The sequence below is a fragment of the Oncorhynchus clarkii genome, chromosome 28 (assembly GCF_045791955.1).
Source record: "Oncorhynchus clarkii lewisi isolate Uvic-CL-2024 chromosome 28, UVic_Ocla_1.0, whole genome shotgun sequence".
Classification (NCBI taxonomy): Eukaryota; Metazoa; Chordata; class Actinopteri; order Salmoniformes; family Salmonidae; genus Oncorhynchus; species Oncorhynchus clarkii.
In genome coordinates, this window is record NC_092174.1 from 17,054,122 (window position 1) to 17,070,541 (window position 16,420).

Below are 16,420 nucleotides of genomic sequence, written 5' to 3' on the forward strand. Positions count from 1 at the left end.
TGAAACAGTCACAGGAAAGAATTGTGCGCAACAATAAGTGGCCAAGGTGCAATACCGTCACCCAACCACAGGATGTCAGTCATGTACCCATGAATGGAAGAATGTCTCCTGTGAGTGTGGTAATACAGTTGAAGTCAGATGTTTACAAACACTTAACTTAACTCGTTTTTCAACCACTCCACAGATTTCTTGCTAACAAACTATAGTTTTGGAAAGTCGGTTAGGACATCTACTTTGTGCATGACAAGTCATTTTTCTTACAATTGTTTACAGAGAGATTATTTCACTTATAATTCACTGTATTACAATTCCAGTGGGTCAGAAGTTTACATACACTAAGTTGACTGTGCCTTTAAACAGCTTGGAAAATTCCAGAAAATTATGTCATAGCTTCTGATGAGCTATTTGACATCATTTGAGTCAATTAGAGGTGTACCTGTGGATGTATTTCAAGGCCTACCTTCAAACTCAGTGCCTCTTTGCTTGGCATCATGGGAACATCAAAAGAAAATCAGCCAAGACCTCAGAAAAAATATTGTAGACCTCCACAAGTCTGGTTCATCCTTGGGAGAAATTTCCAAACGCCTGAAGGTACCACGTTCATCTGTACAAACAATAGTACGCAAGTATAAACACCATGGGACCACGCAGCCGTCATACCGCTCAGGAAGGAGACGCATTCTGTCTCCTAGAGATGAACGTACTTTGGTGCGAAAAGTACAAATCAATCCCAGAACAACAGCAAAGGACCTTGTGAAGATGGGAGGAAACAGGTACAAAAGTATCTATATCCACAGTAAAACGAGTCCTATATCGACATAACTTGAAAGGCCGCTCAGTAAGGAAGAAGCCACTGCTCCAAAAAGCCAGACTACGGTTTGCAACTGCACATGGCGACAAAGATCGTACTTTGTTGAAGCAGCTTTGGCAGCAATTACAGCCTAGAGTCTTGAGTATGACAAGCTTGGTACACCTGTATTTAGGGAGTTTCTCAAATTCTTCTCTGCAGATCCTCTCAAGCTCTGTCAGGTTGGATGAGGAGCGTCGCTACACAGCTATTTTCGGGTCTCTCCAGAGATCGGTTTCCGGGCCACTCAGACATTCAGAGACTTGTCCTAAAGCCACTCCTGCGTTGCCTTGGCTGTGTGCTTAGGGTCCTTGTCCTGTTGGAAGGTGAACATTCACCACAGTCTGAGGTCCTGAACAGGTTTTCATCAAGGATCTCTCTATTTTGCTCCATTCATCTTACCCTCAATCCTGACTAGTCTCCCAGTCCCTGCCGCTGAAATAAAGCCAAACTGAAATCTTATCAGAAGCATTTTGGGTAGTTTTCACAGCTTTCTTTTGCCTTACACCCAGTCAAAAGGATGTTATTTAGACATTTTGCACAGAAAATGTCCAGTTTTTGTTATTGCGCCGCGAAAGATAACTTTACCGGTCAACTACTTTGAAGCATTAATTCTATTGATTTATGAGAATGCATGTATACAATTATAGACAAGTTGAAACAAATAGCCTACCAAAATTTTGGAAAACATAAGCAGAAACATCCTAACCAGACTAAAAGAAATATACTACATCCTATATATATTAAAAAAAAAAAACGTTTTAAAACACTACGCTGTCTTTGACTGAAGCCTACAAAGCATTTTCTATATTTTAGGGTTGGGCCTCAGATTTTCACATATAGCCGGGCGGTTATGGATGGGTTATAAGCAACAAAGACACATCCTGCCCAAAGTGGGAGGTTTAAAAATAATATATACTTAGGTCACCAAAGTTCCAGAGCATGTCTTTAATCGATACCCAAAAATAATATATACTTAGGTCACCAAAGTTCCAGAGCATGTCTTTAATCGATACCCAGAAACGATTTGATATGGAGATAACTGCTGCATTACTAGGGGAAATATGCCATTTAACAGACCCTTTTACACAAAGCGACTTAGTCAAGCGCGCATACATTTTTACGTATGGGTGGCCCCAGGAATCGTCATGTTCTACCAACAGCTAGAGGACCAGATAAGCATCAAGGGTTAACTACACCCTACTCTTTCCCACTCTACTATGACCACAACATGGAACAACGGGACGAGACAAAAAAAACAAAAACAAGATACATGCTGGTCCAAACACATAAAGCCCTGGGTTTTTATTTTTTGTGAGAAGATAATTTTTCATTTTGTGGATAAAAAAAACAAACACAATTGATCAATTATGCCATTGGAATGGGCATTCATATTGGTGGTACAACAGCAACTAACTAGTAGCCTTGTTTAGTACCGTACTCTTCACAGAAGAGAGCTCGTATTTCCAAAGGAAGGCACCCGATACTTGTGGTTCATCTTGGCCTCGCAGCGTTCTGGAGAATTATTATCCTAAAAGCAAAGAAATCTGCCTTTTTATACATGTTTTCTTCTGTTATGTATAAACCGGAATGATACATGTAATCAAGATGTTACTACATTCCTCTACCCGATCGCATTTCATCAACAAGTAACAAAATAATGAAGTCTTTCAACGAGGAACATACAATCATCATCAGAAACGGAAGGGGGATACAAAAATAATGACATTTTTCACAAAATAATTGAAAGAAAAAAACAAAATGAAAAAAAGGTACTGATGTGAAAACAAACCAGAGCCCTAAATCATATAAAAGCAGCATTCATCGAAACAAATAGTGCTTAGTTAAGCAGCAGTGACTTCTAGGAACAAGACTTCCTTCCCATTGTGTTACTTTGTCTCATGAACAATTTAAAAATGGAAGATCTTAAGTGATTACCCTGACTGACAAACCGATGCCTTAAATCCACACCCACCAACTCTGTATGAATGCATGTCACCATTTGTTTCCACATGATACAATGAACAAAGACAGAAGTTCATAGCTACCTAAACCCAGACTACAGCACAGGAACCAATGAGGGTACAGTGGACAAAAACAAAAAAAACATTAATAAAACTAACAAAACGTAGAAAAACAAACAAACTGTAAACACAGCACAATAAATAGATAAAACAGCAGGTTCCACACCATGCACTGACGTGATGACACTGTTGTACAACTCACACCCACCTCACACTCGAACCAGCTGCAGTTTGTCTTGTTACATTTAAAAACAATATCCCAAGTGCAAAACATCAAATGAACAATTTCCGTATTCAAGTAACATTATATACAAGGGGGGGTATTACAAATATCTGGTACTGTACAAATAATTGCCATATTCATAATTACAGATGTTGATATTTCTTATCAACAGTAACAAATAGGAAATGAAAAAAGTACGAGACGACCATTGCAATTAAGTCCCGACCGTCACCATGGAGACAGCGTTGTATGCTGTGTGCGCATTCCACTACCCCTTCCTTGCATTCACAACTCTACGATGCATAGCACCTAAATGAGTTCCCGGGTGAGCCCACAGTCCAGTCCGTGTTCCGAGGTCACGTGACCTCCATAGCCACTGTGTTGTCCAAAATGCTGTTTAGTGCTGGCTTTTCTTGATCCTGATTTTCCCTGGAGGCAAGTGGAGAGAATATGTACAAATCAATCAGACAGACACTGTTCAGTAATACCTACATTAATATTGACTCAGACAGACTCAGGTAATGTTCCTGAATCAGCGGTTTAAGCTACGGTTGTCTGAACACTGTGTAATGGTCCATTTCTATACACTTCAGCCGTGTCCCAAATGGACCCTATTCCCTATATAGTACTACTTCAGACAACAGCCCCATCAGAGCCCTGGTGAATAGTGCACTATAAAAAGGGAGTAGGGTGCCATTTGGAAAAACAGACACTCATCCTGTTCCTCCCCCTCTCTCACCTTGGCACCAGGTCCATTGACGGGGTGTTTGTGGAGACCTTAGGCATTTGACAGTTAGCGGTGGCAGCCAACTTTAAGGCAGATGACGACACGGCAACGGGAGCGTGGCTTAGCGTCCGGGGTATGTGGCGCTTGGTGAGGAGTCCCCCGGGGGAGGACATGCTCAGACGGAGGTTGTTGTTGTTCCCCATCAGGACCTGAGTGGTGGTGCCGTTGTTGCTGGGCAACAGGAAGGGGAAGGAGGGGGTAGTGGTGGTCAGAGGGGTAGGGGTGGAGGTGGGGGCTGCAGACGACGGGGATGCTGTGCTAGTGAGGTGAAAGCCCTTGTAGACACCTGTAGGAAGGGAAGACAGAAAACAAAATCACTTAATGTGCATGGTCCAAGCAGCTTCTCCTTTGATCAGTTCCAACCTTTTACGTTTGCTTCTGTGAAAGCCCTGCATTTAATTCAAAACGCACTTGCACATCAGAGGTTACTTGTTGCAGGTGCGTGGGAATAATTTGATGATATCTTGATGAAAACTTGCACACTGCGCTTACCAGATTCACTTGTGTTTATTTAGCCTATATACCGCGCCTCATGGCCTTTGTCAGAGCATTCAAAGTCCTGTGTGCAATTTTCTCTTCTCTTTGATGCTCTGCTTTAAAAAAGTGTACTTATTTAACCTGCTAAGGCATTACCCTTTTACAATAACCACCTGACCACAACAAATGCTTGGGTGCAGTGTTAACCTGAGGGTGGAAGGACCCCGTTGACCCCGCTGCCCGGTCCACCCTCATCCTTGGTCTTCAAGGCCAGAAGCTGGTCTGTGGTCACCAGGGCAGAGGCAGCAAACTGGGCACAGGCACAATCTAACGTCTTGGACACCAAAACCTGGTAGAGGAGGAGAACAACGTTTTAACGCCATGCTGAAAAGACAGAATGACAGAGCGAGAGAGGTCATAGGGCTGTATCAAACATCTCAGAGGAGGAGTGCTGATCTAGGACCAGGTCTCTCCTATCCATTGAATCTTATTCATTTTGATCTAAAAAGGCAAAACGAATCCTGGATCAGCGCTCGTATTCTGAGCCACTGAGAATACCAGCCCAGGTCAGAGAGCGGGCTAACTAACCTGCGTGCTGTTGGTAGTGGTGGTGGTGCTGTTGGCTTGCAGTTGCTGTTGGATCTGCTCCAGCTGCTGTTTCTGCATCAAGGCCAGCTGCTCCTGATGCTGCTGGTATTGTTGGGCGGTAAAAGCTGCAGGGGAGACAGAGGAGAACAGGTCACACACAGACCAGTCACATCAATTTGGGATGCATCCCAAAATGGCACCCTATTAGGAAAGTATTCAAACCCCTTGAGTTTTTCCCTATTTTGTTACAGCACAGCCTTATTCAAAATTGATTAAAATTTGCCCCCCCCCCCACCACAATATCCCATAATGACAAAGCAAAAACAGTATATTTTATTTTAGCAAATGTATTTAAAAAAAATGAAATATCATATTTACATAACTATTCAGACCCTTCACGCAGTAATTTGTTGAAGCACCTTTGTCAGTGATTACAGCCTCAAGTCTTCTTGGGTATGTTGCTACAAGCTTGGCACATCTGTATTTGGGGAGTTTCTCCCATTCTACTCTGCAGATCCTCTCAAGCTCAGTCAGGTTGGGTGGGGAGCCACGGTGCACAGCTATTTTCAGGTCTCTCCAGAGATGTTCAAATCAGGTTCAAGTACGGGCTCTGGCTGGGCCACTCATGGACATTCAGAGACTTTTATCCCAAAGCCACTCATGCGTTGTCTTGGCTGTTTGCTTAGAGTCGTTGTCTTGCTGGACGGTGAACCTTCGCCCCAGTCTGAGGTCCTGAATGCTCTGGGGCAGGTTTATATCAAGGATCTGGGGGGGCTACTTGGCTCATCGCGCTCTAAAGACGGGCCGGGCACCTGCAGGCTAACCTCGGGCATCAGGTAAATGGTGTTTCCTCTGACACATTGGTGCGGCTGGCTTCTGGCTTAAGCAGGCGGGTATTAAGAAGCGCGGTTTGGCGGGTCATATTTCGGAGCTCGCATGACTCCACTTTCGCCTCCCGAGCTCGTTGGGTTGCAGCAATGAGACAAGATTTAAATTGGGGAGAAGGGGGTAAAAAATAAAACAAATGGGAGGCCACTGTGTTCTTGGGGACCTTGAATGCTGCTGAAATGTTTTGGTAACCTTCCCCAGATCTGTGCCTCAACATTCCTTTAACCTCATGGCTTGATTTTTGCTCTGACATGCACTGTCAACTGTGGGACCTTAAAACCTGTTTTCGCTTTGTCATTATGGGGTATTGATGAGGACATTTTATTTAATACATTTTAGAATAAGGCTGTAACGTAACAAAATGTGGAGAAAGTCAAGGGGTCTGAATACTTTCCCAAGGCATTTAGAGCACTATTTGTTTTTACCAAGGCCTATCTATGCACTACAGGGCTCAACATTTTACACTCGTCCTCTTGCCGGACAAAAACAATATTAGATTTAAGTTGTCCATTCGAATGGACAAGTAAATTAATTATATATATATATATATATAAATAAATGTTTCATAATTTAAAAAGCCTACGTGCATATTGGCTACAGCCTCATGTCTAAACTGATGCTGACAGGAGGGAGGCGCAAGAAAATGTAGCCAAACTTTAATGAGACTTTTAATGACATAAACATAGGCTAACGCCAGTCATGTTTGACAGATATAATGAAGGATAATTAACATTGACGTCGAAAGCCGGGGTGGGCAACTCCAGTCCTCGAGGGCCTGATTGGGGTCACAGTTTTGCCTCAGCTAACACACCTGACTCCAATAGTCACCTGATCATGATCTTCAGTTTAGAATGCAATTTGATTAATCAGCCGTGTTTGCTAAGGATGGAGAAAAAGTCTGACAACCAAATCAGGCCCTATAAGACTGGAGTTGCCCACCCCTGGTCTGAAAGGCTTGATTCTGTTGACATATGAGGCACGGTGAGTTCAGATCAAAATGGTCACAAGACCGTGGAGTGAAGGACAACGCCTATTGCGCAACGCACATTAACCATCTTGACTCTGAGCGCAGGCAAGCATTCTGAAACAATTTAACCATAAACGTAATTGTTTAAAACAGCAATGTTTTATATAATTTTATGAAGCATGTCTTTGCTTGTTTCAAAGTAGCCTAGCCTAAATAAGACTACAGAAATGTTGAAGGAATTTTATAAATACTTAATGCCATTTAAACCAAAATGTCCCCTAGTTATATTAGTAACCCATGCTGGTTGATGCAACTTTAGATCTGTCAATTTCTAAACAGATGACTTCATCGGTCACATGATCATGCTCACGCGTGCTGTGCGCTTTTGAGAATGACGTTTTCCCACTATTGCATTTTGGACAATCACACGTATCCTATAGCCATGTGTGCATTGATGAGCTTATAATATGAAGAAATAAAACAATCAACATTTTAAGCTAAACTCTCTGATCGGTTGCGTCAGCCTCAATGCTTTTTCAAAAAACAGAAATGTATGTGCCTGTGGTTGTATTCATTTTCGATCAGTCGTCCCAGTCCGTTTAACCATTGAAATATTTACATCGGCCCAGGGACGACGGGACGCCATTAAATTCGAGCCCTGGAGGGGGCATAAAAAGTATTTGGTAGTAATTGTAATGTTGCAATATTTCTAGAAGTCTTGGAGAAGCTTTAAAAAAAAAGGGAACTGTTTTATTTTGAGACAGGCTTGAATAAGCAAAGAGGAGTGTTTTCTACATTTCTTGTAAAAAAGACAATGCATTTTGTTTTGTAAAGTGGCATCCTTGTATCATACAATGAGCTTTTGGACAAGTAAAAAATGTTATTTTAAAATCTGTCCTACTTGTCCCAAGTGGCTAAAGGTTAATGCCCTGCATTATAAGGAATAGGGTGGCATTTGGGATGCAACCTGTGGGGGACGTAATAGCCAGGAGTGTTAAGGGACTAGGGGGAAGGGTAGAAGACAGAGCCTGGCTGAAGGTCCATTTTGTGGCTTTTAACACTCACTGAGGCCCCGAGCTGAGATAGACTTGCTGCTGACCACAGCTGTGTGTGTGTTCTGCCCTCTCAGCACTGACCCTATCCGCCGAAGGGTTAAGATCAGGAGGCCAACCAAGCCCCACAAACACCACATTTCCCTATAGATAATAAACTATTTGATCATTCAACCACACAGTACCATAAAAATCAGTCCACCTTTAAAACCAAAGCCATCCAATATCAACAAATCTCTTCCCAATCACTCAACTGACATGTAATGAAAATTCTGGAAGAAATCAATAGGCTGACATTTCAGAGGGTTTTTTAGATTAAAATGGGGCTTAGGCTGACAGAATATTTTAGAGGCCCTCCTGTTGGCCACAGGAGCAAATTTCCTGCAATTCCACACATTTTGCCACGTGGCAAAAATACCATTTTAAAGCTAATGTCCTGCAATTCTACACATTGTGCCACGTGGCGAAAATACCATTTTACAATTTTATAGCTAATGTCCTGCAATTCTACACATTTTGCCACATGGCGAAAATACCATTTTAAAGCTAATGTCCTGCAATTCTACACATTTTGCCATGGCTTATGCCATTCCGAGTGACTCAAACATAACAAAACCCATGACAAAAATAAGCCTGAATGTATTATTTGGGGAACTTTAGATTCTCCTTGACTGTTTAGCTTTTATTTTGGGGATTGTTAATTCTCAAAGATGATCTTATTTTTAAAAAATGTAATCAAAAAAATTAAAATATCACATTTTTTCATCATTTAACTTTGCACTTTTTGGGGGGTTTGGACATAGGTGGCCCGAAAAAAAACCTCCTCGGACTGAGATCACTGAGCGGTGACATCAAGCCAACAAAAGGGTTACATTTGTATGCTTGTGAAATGGTATTACTCTGAAAACAGTTTGACAATTGGGGAACTCATTCACACTGATGCCCCAAGACAATAGTAGAAAGGAGACAATGGCTGCGTCCCAAGCGAAACCTTAATCACTTTATAGTGACCATGGCCTATATCGGGAGCCATTTGGTACGCAGACGATACTTTATATTCAGAGCAGCATCCCCTCCACGTCTGTCCACCCACAGAATATATTTATCACATACATTTTTAATTGACTGTTGCTGGCCGGGGGAAAGGCAACGCCACATGAATTCTAAACATTACAGCCATTCAAAATGTCACACTCATGAAGAAAGGAATTGATCACATTGTCCCCACCTCAAAAGGAACAAGAAAATGTTTTATTTCCCTTGTGGTCAACTAAGTTAAGGTCCCAAATGTCCCCCTTTTCCCTATATAGTGCCCTGTGTTTGACTAGACCTTATGAGTGCTAGTGCATTATATAGGGAATAGGGTGCCATTTGGGAAGTGCCCTTAAATTCAACACACACAAAAGCAGGGGTGGCAGGGAGAGAGAATTGATCTAACACAATGTCTTCAATAATTTCATGATTTTCCAATGACCTTTCTCAAACACCTACCAAAGTAAAGGTTTGCTCTTTTTATATAGCTCCTGCTAGCTAGACAAACCATGATTCAGTGCCTTTCATCTGGGATGTGGAATGTAGGTGTGTGTTAGAGGTCACCCGATTAGGATTTTTCAACGCTGATACCGATTATTGGAGGACAAAAAAAAGCTGATATATATATATATACATACATATACACATATATACATACATATATATATATATACACACACACACACACACACATTGTAATAATGACAATTGCAAAAATACTGAATGAACAATTAACACTTATTTTAACATAATATAACACATAAATAAAATAAATTTAGTCTCAAATAACATGAATGATGAATGTTGGAAAAAAAACTAATTTCTATATGCAGGAAATCCTATTTTAATAATGTGCATGGTAAGAATTGACTACCAAAGTGCGAGTCATAATTCCCATGACACCTAGAAAAATCTGAAAAGCGATTCCTTCATTCCTTTATTCTATAGGATATTTTTAGATTCACTTAAAATAAGGTCTGTGTTTCGTGTAGGCTTACACCACCTTGCCAATTTTATAACTGTGTAGATATCCATAGGACAAGGTAACTCTGATCAATATTGGCTAAATATAAGCGAAGACAATTTTTTTTGTAGAGTGGATTTATGAAAATATGTTGACAAACATTACCTTATCCTAGTGAGATTTACACATGTATCAAAACGCTGAGGCGGTTTAAGCCTGCACGAAACACAGACCTTATTTGAAGTAGATCAAGACATTCTCTATGGAAGACATTAATGGTAAAATAACGAAGGAACCCCTTTCAAGTTCAGCCGCAAGTTATTACAGGAATTATAACGCGTCGACTATTTCTCTCTAAACCATATACCTTTGACTATTACGAGCCTGCTGCTGCCTACCACTCCTCAGTCAGACTGCTCTAACAAATATCAAATCATAGACTTAACTATAATAAACACACAGAAATACAAGCCTTAGTTTCTGGATTTGACCTATCACCTCGAAAACAAAACGTTTATTCCGTTCCGTATTTTATCTAACGGGTGGCATCCATGAGTCTAAATATTCCTGTTACATTGCACAACCTTCAATGTTATGTCATAATTACGTAAAATTCTGGCAAATTAGTTCGCTAAGAGCCAAGCCGCCCAAACTGTTGCATATACTCTGACTCTGCATGCAATGAACGCAAGAGGTGACAATTTCAGCTGGTTAATATTGCCTGCTAACCTGGATTTCTTTTAGCTAAATATGCAGGTTTAAAAATATATACCTGTGTATTGATTTGAAGAAAGGCATTGATGTTTATGGTTAAGTATATCATTGGAGCAACGACAGTCGTTGATTGATTGTTTTTTATAAGATAAGTTTAATGCTAGCTAGCAACTTACCTTGGCTTACTGCATTCGCGTAACAGGCAGGCTCCTCGTGGAGTGCAATGTAATCAGGTGGTTAGAGCATTGGACTAGTTACCTGTAAATGTGCAAGATTGGATCCCCCGAGCGGACAAGGTAAAAATCTGTCGTTCTGCCCCTAAACGAGGCAGAACGTTCCAGGCCGTCAATTGAAAATAAGAATGTGTTCTTAACTGACTTGCCTAGTTAAATAAAGGTGTAAAACAAAAAAAACTTTAAAAAATAAATAGGCAAAATCCGCGCTCAAAAATACCGATTTCCGATTGTTATGAAAACTTGAAATCGGCCCTAATTAAATCGGCCATTCCGATTAATCGGTTGACCTCTAGTGTGTGTGTCTATGGTACGGTGTATGTGAGTGAGAACAACCCCGGGCTCTACTCACCAGCTGTGGGGGCCGGGGGGCCAGCTCCTCTCAGGGGGCCAGTGGTGCCAGCCAGGGTAGAGGTGATGCGACTCAGGCCCCTGCCCAGCCTCCTGAACAAGGGGTCTGTGACCACGTTGTCCTCGTCGTGTAGTGATAGTGTCCGGGGCCTAAAGTGCCTCCATCGGCTCGACTTAATGTTCAACAGTATCTGACTGAGGTCTGCAGAAGAGGATGAATAAGAAGAGGTTCTGTCCGAGGTATTTGTTTGTGAGGTACTAGCAAACTTGTCTGTGACTGGAGAGTGGGGCGGCAGGTCAAGCATTTCCGAGTCCAGCCCATGAAATACATTGTCAAAGTCTGTGTGCGCCCTGTCCAGCAAAACCCTGAGGGAAAGAGGAGGGGGAACAGTGTTTAGTCCTTCTGTTAGCCACACAAATTCATTCATGCTATTGGTCCCAGAAAACTAGAATTTTATTCTCATGGGTGGTCAGTACTAGCATCCATAGCTCGGTCTATGAATTGGAGACTAGTTGCATTGCTCCTGCCCCATCACTCAGCTTTTTACTAAAATATTGGCGGGGGTGGACTGCTTGGATGTTTGAATCCCAGATAACTCTGAAGTAACCTACCTTCCCCCTCGTCCCAGGCGTCGTCGCGCCATGCCCAGGCAGCGTGGTGGCACGGTGAGGGTGGTGAGGCAGTAGCGGTAACGAGTGTCTCCCAGGCCGCCCTCTGACGGACTGACCCACGGCCAGCTGCCCCCGTGGTCCAATTGAGACTGGGGACAGACAAGAGGTGCCATTAGACATGACAGGAGTTACGAAACATGGCCAGACAGTATGCCACTGGGACTATATGGGAATGTGTGTGCTCACTTCAGCTGTGTTTCTGTTTTGAAGTACGTTGTATTGTAATTGATTGATTGTGCATTTTGTAAAAATCTTCAATAAAGTTACTGTATGGAGTCGTCTATACTCACGGCATAATATTGACAGCCTGCTTTCCTCCGGAAGGCAAAAGAACCGTCTGGGTCGTTCTCCTCCTCAGCTTCTGAGGAACCTGAGTGCATCTAGAGAGGAGTAAAGGGAGAGAGACCAGTCACAGGTCACCAACAGGGCCATTTATAGGATTAACAGATTTCCACCACAGATGTCCAAGGCCCAATCCTAAAGCGACCCCAAAGCCCTTGTGGAGATCTGAGAAGATTTGTAAGGTGAAAATAATCATAGCCATAGCGCCACCATCCTCTTTGATGGGCTAAGTCAGGGTTTCCCGAACTCTGTCCTCGGGACCCCACGGGGTGGAAGTTCTGTTCAAATAATCATCCAGCTTTGATCATTTGAATCAGCTGTGTCGTGTTGCTTATACCAATCAAATCCTCTCAGATCTCTAATTGCCTCGGGGTCCATTTGGGAGACAGCCCGAGTCAAATCGCTCTGCTTACCTGGGAGTGCAGCTCGTCATCTGAGCTGGGGAAGTCATACTGGTGGACATCCTTAGCATTGAACACAGAGGGACCAGAGTGGTGGAGGGCAGCAGCTGACAGGGGTAAGACTTTAGGCTTCTTCTCATACTTCCTCTTCTGCCTGACGACCTCGGTCTTCTCCGGCTAGAAGGGAGGGAAGGACCCAGACACATTTGGTCACTTACTTGCAGTCTAATATTTCAGGAGAATACCTTCAAGACATTGGCCCGTATTCACCAAGTATATCTGAGTAGAGCTGCTGATCTAGGATCAGGTCTCCTTTATCCATATGATCTTATTCATTGGGCTCTAAAAGGCCAAACTGATCCTAGCTCTAGCAGTCTACAGTAGAAGGCGGAAGTTTACATACACCTTAGCCAAATACATTCAAACTCAGTTTTTTTTTTATTTCTGACATTTAATCCTAGTAGAAATTCCCTGTCTTAGGTCAGTTAGGATCACCACTTTATTTTAAGAATGTGAAATGTCAGAATAATAGTAGAGAATGATTTAGTTCAGATTTTATTTCTTTCATCACATTCCCAGTGTTTCAGAAGTTTCATACACTCAATTAGTATTTGGTAGCATTGCCTTTAAATTGTTTAACTCAAATCAAATTTATTTATATAGCCCTTCGTACATCAGCTGATATCTCAAAGTGCTGTACAGAAACCCAGCCTAAAACCCCAAACAGCAAGCAATGCAGGTGTAGAAGCACGGTGGCTAGGAAAAACTCCCTAGACTGGCCAAAACCTAGGAAGAAACCTAGAGAGGAACCAGGCTATGAGGGGTGGCCACTCCTCTTCTGGCTGTGCCGGGTGGAGGTTATAACAGAACATGGCCAAGATGTTCAAATGTTCATACATGACCAGCATGGTCAAATAATAATAATCACAGTAGTTGTCGAGGGTGCAGCAAGTCAGCACCTCAGGAGTAAATGTCAGTTGGCTTTTCATAGCCAATCATTATGGGGTATCTCTACCACTCCTGCTGTCTTTTAACTTGGGTCAAACGTTTTGGGTAGCCTTCCACAAGCATCCCACAAAAAGTTGGGTGAATTTGGCCCCTTCCTCCTGACAGAGCTGGTGTAACTGAGTCAGGTTTGTAGGCCTCCTTGCTCACACATGCTTTTTCAGTTCTGCCCACAAATGTTCTATAGGATTGAGGTCAGGGCTTTGTGATGGCCACTCCAATACCTTGACTTTGTTTTTAAGCCATCTTGCCACAACTCTGAAGTCTTGGCTGATTTCTTTTGATTTTCCCATGATGTCAAGCAAAGAGGCATGGAGTTTGAAGCATTTCGCTACACTCGAATTAACATCTGCTAACCATGTGTATGTGACAAATAAAATTTGATTTGAATTTGATTTGGAAGTATGCTTGGGGTCATTGTCCATTTGGAAGACTCATTTGCAACCAAGCTTTAACTTCCTGACTGATGTCTTGAGATGTTGCTTCAATATATCCACATACTTTCCCTACCTCATGATGCCATCTATTTTGTGAAGTGCACCAATCACCCCTGCAGCAAAGCACCTCCACAACATGATGCTGCCACCCCCGTGCTTCATGGTTGGAATGGTGTTCTTCGGCTTGTAAGCCTCCCCCTTTTTCCTCCAAACATAAGGACGGTCATTATGGCCATACAATTCTACAATTTAATTCAAAAAGTACGATCTTTGTCCCTATGTGCAGTTGCAAACCGTAGTCTGGCTTTTTTATTGCGGTTTTGGAGCCGTGGCTTCTTCCTTGCTGAGCGGCCTTTCAGGTTATGTCGATATTGGACTCGTTTTACTGTGGATATAGATACTTTCGTACCCGTTTCCTCCAGCATCTTCACATGGTCCTTTGCTGTTGTTCTGGGATTGATTTGCACTTTTCACACCAAAGTACATTAATCTCTAGGAAACAGAACGCGTCTCCTTCCTGAGCGGTATGACGGCTGTGTGGTCCCATGGTGTTTATACTTGCGTACTATTATTTGTACAGATGAGGCATTTGGAAATTGATCCCAAAGATGAACCAGAGTTGTGGAGGTCTACAATATTTTTTCTGAAGTCTTGGCTGATTTCTTTTGATATTCCCATGATGTCAAGCAGAGGCACAGAGTTTGGAGGTAGGCCTTGAAATACATCCACAGGTACACCAATTGACTCAGATCATGTCAATTAGGCTTTAAAGCCATGACATCATTTTTTTGAATTTTCAAAGCTGTTTAAAGGCACAGTCAACTTAGTGTATGTAAACTTCTGACCCACTGGAATTGTGATACAGTGAATTATAAGTTAAATAATCTGTCTAAACAATTGTTGGAAAAATTACTTGCTGGAAAAGTCACGCACAAAGTAGATGTCCTAACCGGCTTGCCAAAACTAGTTTGTTAACAAGACATTTGTAGAGTGGTAAAAAACAAGTTTTAATGACTCCAACCTAAGTGTATGTAAACTTCCGGCTTCAACTGTATATGAATATGGGCCATTGAGGTCACCCTCTTGCTCTGTTGCCATCTCCCTCTCTCACCTTGGATTTGTACTCCTTGAGGTCCATGTGGTCCTGATGTCTGTACTGGTTGCTGTTGGTCAGCGGCACCAGAGGGATAATATGGGCAGGCTTGTCCAGTGCACGCTGGGCCAGCACTTCAGCCATGATCTCACCACCAAAGTCGGACATGCCGTTCCTGGAGGGGCATTGGTCAAAGGTAAGATATAATCAAGCATTTGAAAAACAACTGGATCTCAAGCAAACCGTCAGCCACTATCAAAACCCGATTTAAAACATTGTTTAGGAACTAAATGATTGAAGGCTAACTCTCTTAAATGGATCAGAACCATTCCTATACAGTAGTACCAGAGATCCTATAGGTCAAATTGATGGTTGGCTAGCTAACAAAACACTGAGCAGACACATCTACAAATGCATTGTTTTATACAATACAATTTGATCAGTTTCTAGAATTGAAAGCTTTCCTGACCAAGATGTCTGGCATCCTAGCAACATGCCTTTAAAAACAACCTCTGTGTCTCTCTGAGTAGTACCCACCTCTTCTCTACGATCTCCAGGGTGAGGTGCAGCAGCTCTCTCTTGCTCTTCTCCCTCCTCTTGATCATCTCCAGGATGGTGACGGCTCGGCTCAGGTCCCTCCGCAGCTTCAGCATTTTCTCATAACCAGCCTCCTCGTTCTTACGGTTCTGAGGTGGGCAATTTCACCATTAAATTGACAGTCACCTGCTGTAAACAACCTAGCGTAGGCCTCTATTTAGTTGAAATGAAAATGTGTAGGGGTATTGGTACATACCACACACTTGGGGCCAGTTTCCTGGACACAGATAAAGCCTAGTCCTGAACTAAAAAGCATGCTCCATGGGAATTTCCATTGACCGAGACTAGGCTTTAGCCGTGTCTGGGAAACAGGCCCTTAGTGTTTACCTGAGTTGGGTCAACTAGCCCCTATATGCTCTGGTCTAGAGGTGGGATCCTACCTTTCTGGTCTGCATCTTCTCCGTCCTCCTGCGGAAGGCCACGTAGGGGTCTGAGGTGCTGGATCCGTCCCTCTTCTCCTGCTTCACAGTGGGGTGCAGCGTGCCGTGCTTGTTGTTTTTCCTCTTCCTGGTCCAGTAGTCAAACACCTCCTTGATCAGCTCGTCATCCTCCTTCAGCAGCAGCTTGGCCTCCTGCAGGCTCACCGCCTGACAGGGGGAAGAGGGGAGGGAGGGTCACATTTTGGAAGAGGCAGGGTCACTGTCATGACTTAACCCAAAGATTCTCAGGACTCTAGACGCTATTAACTTAAAATGACAACGACTAGTTCCAGTTTAACAACGCTTA

The 16,420-nt window shown here is 42.7% G+C and overlaps 1 protein-coding gene across 4 annotated transcripts in view; it reads right to left on the bottom strand.

Moving 5' to 3' along the window:
- Window positions 1-2,119: 2,119 nt before the first annotated feature.
- The window catches only part of LOC139386583 (enhancer of polycomb homolog 1-like), a 34,943-nt gene continuing 20,642 nt past the window's right edge, over window positions 2,120-16,420 (bottom strand). For all 4 annotated transcript variants that reach the window (XM_071132249.1, XM_071132248.1, XM_071132250.1 and 1 more), the window contains 11 exons: window positions 16,075-16,281; window positions 15,635-15,783; window positions 15,116-15,272; window positions 12,575-12,739; window positions 12,110-12,199; window positions 11,760-11,908; window positions 11,149-11,513; window positions 4,947-5,071; window positions 4,566-4,707; window positions 3,834-4,167; window positions 2,120-3,523 (listed from right to left, as the gene is read on the bottom strand). In XM_071132249.1, coding sequence (XP_070988350.1) covers window positions 3,451-3,523; window positions 3,834-4,167; window positions 4,566-4,707; window positions 4,947-5,071; window positions 11,149-11,513; window positions 11,760-11,908; window positions 12,110-12,199; window positions 12,575-12,739; window positions 15,116-15,272; window positions 15,635-15,783; window positions 16,075-16,281 — 1,956 coding nt within the window. In that variant the 3' untranslated portion in view covers window positions 2,120-3,450. The remainder of the gene's footprint in view (window positions 3,524-3,833; window positions 4,168-4,565; window positions 4,708-4,946; window positions 5,072-11,148; window positions 11,514-11,759; window positions 11,909-12,109; window positions 12,200-12,574; window positions 12,740-15,115; window positions 15,273-15,634; window positions 15,784-16,074; window positions 16,282-16,420) is intronic.